Source organism: Plasmodium fragile (assembly GCF_000956335.1).
Source record: "Plasmodium fragile strain nilgiri unplaced genomic scaffold supercont1.13, whole genome shotgun sequence".
NCBI classification, from domain to species: domain Eukaryota; phylum Apicomplexa; class Aconoidasida; order Haemosporida; family Plasmodiidae; genus Plasmodium; species Plasmodium fragile.
The window spans coordinates 271,692-275,449 of NW_012192593.1; the positions used below are offsets into that span (position 1 = coordinate 271,692).

Sequence of the window (3,758 nt, forward strand, 5' to 3'; positions counted from 1 at the left end):
ACTCCCTCTGGTGTGTCCCTCCAGGGCAATAATACGTTATCGTGTACGAGAGGGGGAAGAGCTAACTCATGGAGTCTCCAACCCGCTCACGCATCCTTCTCGTGCTACTCCGAGAATTTGCGGTCCAGAAAGATCAGGCGGTCGTACAGCAGCTGGCTGTACCTGTACAGTCCCAAGTTGAGCGTGTGCGTGTCTTTATTTCCTGAAATTGCAGAGTGGGCATGAAACAAAATGGTTAGTTCGGCAGTACGGGGAAAACCAAAAAAAAAAAAAGAAGAAGCGGGCAGCGACAAAATCATACACACATGCCGTATGCACACAAAACAGGACGTAACCATGAGGATGCTTTTTACTTGGCCATAGGACCACCTTCTCGTCTTTTCCATCCGCCGGGTGGAAGGCGAACTCCACGCTGAAATTGTTGTACTTGAGCATGGGCAGAAAGAAGGCTCGGAAGTCGCTACGAAGGTGTGTCAACGTGTCGTCGTGTCGACGTGTGTGGGGAGTGTACATGACACGTGGCGGACGTTGCTCGGGCATGTGATTGGCGGGACTGCTGAACAGCTCAACGGGTGGACCGCTTAACAGCGCTTACCTGACGACCCGGTTGGACGCGCTCGCATAAAATTCCACCTTCACAATCGACTTGAGCTCAACTTTGGCACAGAGCAAAATTTTGTTAATGCGATTGACACTCATTTGGTTCAAGTGGGTAAAGCAGCTCGAGTGAGAAGGGGACAACGGCGTGCATGCACACCTCTTTCAATCCATGTGAAGATGTACTCTCTTCGCCTGATACACGTGCCGGGGGGGGGGGTCACAGAGTTGGACGATTTAGCAGCCCAAACAACTTGTAAAAAAAAGAGAAGGGGACGGAGGCCTCCTTCTCACCAATGCAGTTTATACACGTGAACGGATCCGGTAATGTAGCTTCAAGCCAATTCGCTTGCAGAGGAAAAAAAAAAAAAAAAAACTCTTCAAACGATTAAGCTGAAACGATAACTGCGCTAAAAATGGAGGTCGCTTTTTCCTCCTTACATCAAGTGAAATTTTTTTTTTTCGCTGCGTGGCACTAGCCGATAAGGGCTGCACCATATGAGGGTTCACAAGGTCGATATAAAATTTGAGTAACGGCGCTTATTCGATGCCACGTCGGTGGTTACCTGCAATAGCAGCTGTGCGCACATAAGTGTGTTGTGTTAGCTGCCCTTTTTCTCGTGTTCCTCATGGAGTGGGGCAACCACAACCTGCTACGTCGAGATTGAACTCTCCACTACAATGCAGTGTAAATTATACTCAATAACAATTTCAAGCATTCTAGTTTATTAATGTCTTTAAAGTTGCACGTGGCACGTGACACGTGCCATGTAAAAAAGGGGGTGAAAAAAATAATTCGGCGCTGAAAATAAGGTGCGCACGAGAAAAAAACAACATGGAGAAGTAAATAAAAAAAAAAAAAAAAAAAAAAAAAAAACAAGGAGGCGCATACATCCACACGTATAATAAAGCATATACACACATAAATTTTTTTTTTTTTATTTACCAACTAGTAATAAAAAAAGAAAAAGAAATATGCATCGACATGGCCGCATTCCGCGGGGGGGGTTTCTCAATGGGGGCAGCATTTTTCTGTTTCATTTTCGCTTCCATTATTGCCTTGTCCCTGTTATGTCGGCGACCCCTCGGCAGTGATGTGCACAGTGCACGCTTCTTTTCACTCATCCCCTGCGGTGGGGAGGAGAGCCTTGTTGGCGTCCTTCTTACACTTGGCCTTTTTCTCTTCCTTCTTCTTTTTGCGTTTCATCGAATTGGCGATGCTGGTATAGTAGGCGTGGTTGACCTTCTGCAGTTCCTTCTTCTGAATTTTCTTCTTCACTCGGAGTTCCTTTTTGTTGTTCTTCTTGGCCTCAATGCTCTTTCTTATTCTGTTAATAGCGATGGACCTCATTAATTTGTAAGCTGGGTTCAGTCTACATCTAACAGCAAAGTTCGTGAGCGAGTTCTTATTTTGTACTCTCTTCTTGCATGGTCTCTTTCTCGCCTGCAAAGTGGACTGCACCTGTTCGCTACTAATAATTCTGTATATATCGGAGTTAGCCATAATGGACTTGGGAAGAACATAATTTTTTTTTGTAATTTTTTTCTTGTAAATTCTTCCATATATAATATCCAATTTTTTAAATGCACTTTCACTCCATATGCATAGCCTGCCGACAGATCCGCCAGGAGCTAACTTGAGTAAATTGAGTTTCGTGACTTTACACAAATCAACACCAGGTATATTCCTAAAGGCTTTCTTCACACCAGAATCTTTATTATATATAATAAGAGGACCATTTCTCATTCTGTACTTTCTGTTTCGCATTTTCCCTTTTCCTGCTCTAATCTTTTTTGACTTTACTAATCTGTTCACTTCTTCTTTCAATCCTAGTGTGATTAAAAACTTAAGAGCTTCTTTCGTTTTGCTAATTGATTCCATATCATCACTAACAACCAGTGGTACTTCCTTCATGTTCGAGATACGGTGTCCTCTTGCTAGGACTAACGATGTCACACCACTAGCTGCAATGGATGAACAAACAGCATAACGCTTCTCCTTCAGATTTACCTTCCTACCCCACCTTCTCCATATCTTAGTCGGATTAAACATTCCTCCTCCTCTACACATGTTTCCAAATGCTCCTTGTCCTGCTCTGTGTGTTCCTCCTCCTGGTACTCTCGGGATTCGTGCCACTGCTCTTCCTGTACCCCAGGACTCTGCTGATGTTTCATACCCTGCCTCCAACTTAACTGCATACGGGTGTCTCCTGTTCTTTGAAACATTTTTAAACACTTCTTGTACCAGGTCACTTCTTATGGGCGTTTGAAACACTATGGGGATTTCTACCTCACCAACCACCTCCTTCTTGTTCGTGCTGTACACGTTTGCCACGGGCCTCACGGTCGCCATTGGATGCTGCGCGGGGTGAAGAAGCAAAGCGGTGGAGCGGTTACGCAGGACGCTGTTACGCAGGACGCTGTTAAGCGGCCAAGATGCGACGAAGAGATGAAGCGGTTCAGCGGTTAAGTGATGACGCGGGCCGCTGCTAACTTCAGAAGAATGCGCCAAACGGGCCAACTGAAAAAGCATTTCATCTCAACAGGGGCTTAGCCATTTGGGGTAAGCCAGCCCTGCGTACTTGCTTAAAAAAAAATTTTGTCACGGATGTTCGGCAGGCCATGCAGTATAATTCATATACCATCCCCGCCGCGCACGCCTCTCCTTCGCCAAGCATCACCGCGATTAGGATCAATCACCCGATTATAAGCAATCACGCCATTGCAGCAATCATCGCCTCATCTCACTCATATTCTTACCTCGAACACGTCGACAGAGTTTCCCTTTGGAACAGAAAAAGAACAACGGGGGGGGGGGGAAATAAGGCGATGCACGCTCCTGTGAATAATCTTTTTTTTTATATTTGCGTGGGAAACAAAATTCAGCTTTCGCGCGAAAATGTATAATTCAGTCGTTCACTGCCCAAAGGAGTAACGCGGGAAAAGAATCCTCTTGTTGTTTTCAGTGTTGTTAAAAAAAAAAAAAAAAAAAAAAAAAACGGATTAAAAAAATGAAAAAATAAAAAAAGCAATAGGTTTTTTTTTTTTTTTTTTTTTTATAACAAACATTTTTACATATGCGGGGAAGAGTCATCCGATCTGTCAGGTGATGTGTTTTTGTCACCTACTTGGTTAACTCGGTAAAGGAAACACATTTTTGC

At 44.2% G+C, this 3,758-nt stretch overlaps 2 protein-coding genes across 2 annotated transcripts; both read right to left on the reverse strand.

Moving 5' to 3' along the window:
* Nucleotides 1-104: 104 nt before the first annotated feature.
* On the reverse strand, nucleotides 105-699 carry AK88_01526 (uncharacterized protein; the record flags this gene model as incomplete). Its single annotated transcript, XM_012479161.1, has 3 exons — nucleotides 105-202; nucleotides 354-460; nucleotides 596-699. The coding sequence occupies 3 exons, from the start codon at nucleotides 697-699 to the stop codon at nucleotides 105-107; spliced, it is 309 nt and encodes a 102-aa protein (XP_012334584.1).
* A 1,015-nt stretch (nucleotides 700-1,714) lies between these two features.
* On the reverse strand, nucleotides 1,715-2,950 carry AK88_01527 (uncharacterized protein; the record flags this gene model as incomplete). Its single annotated transcript, XM_012479162.1, has 1 exon — nucleotides 1,715-2,950. One exon carries the CDS (start codon nucleotides 2,948-2,950, stop codon nucleotides 1,715-1,717), a length of 1,236 nt encoding a protein of 411 aa, XP_012334585.1.
* Between the last annotated feature and the right edge of the window lie 808 nt (nucleotides 2,951-3,758).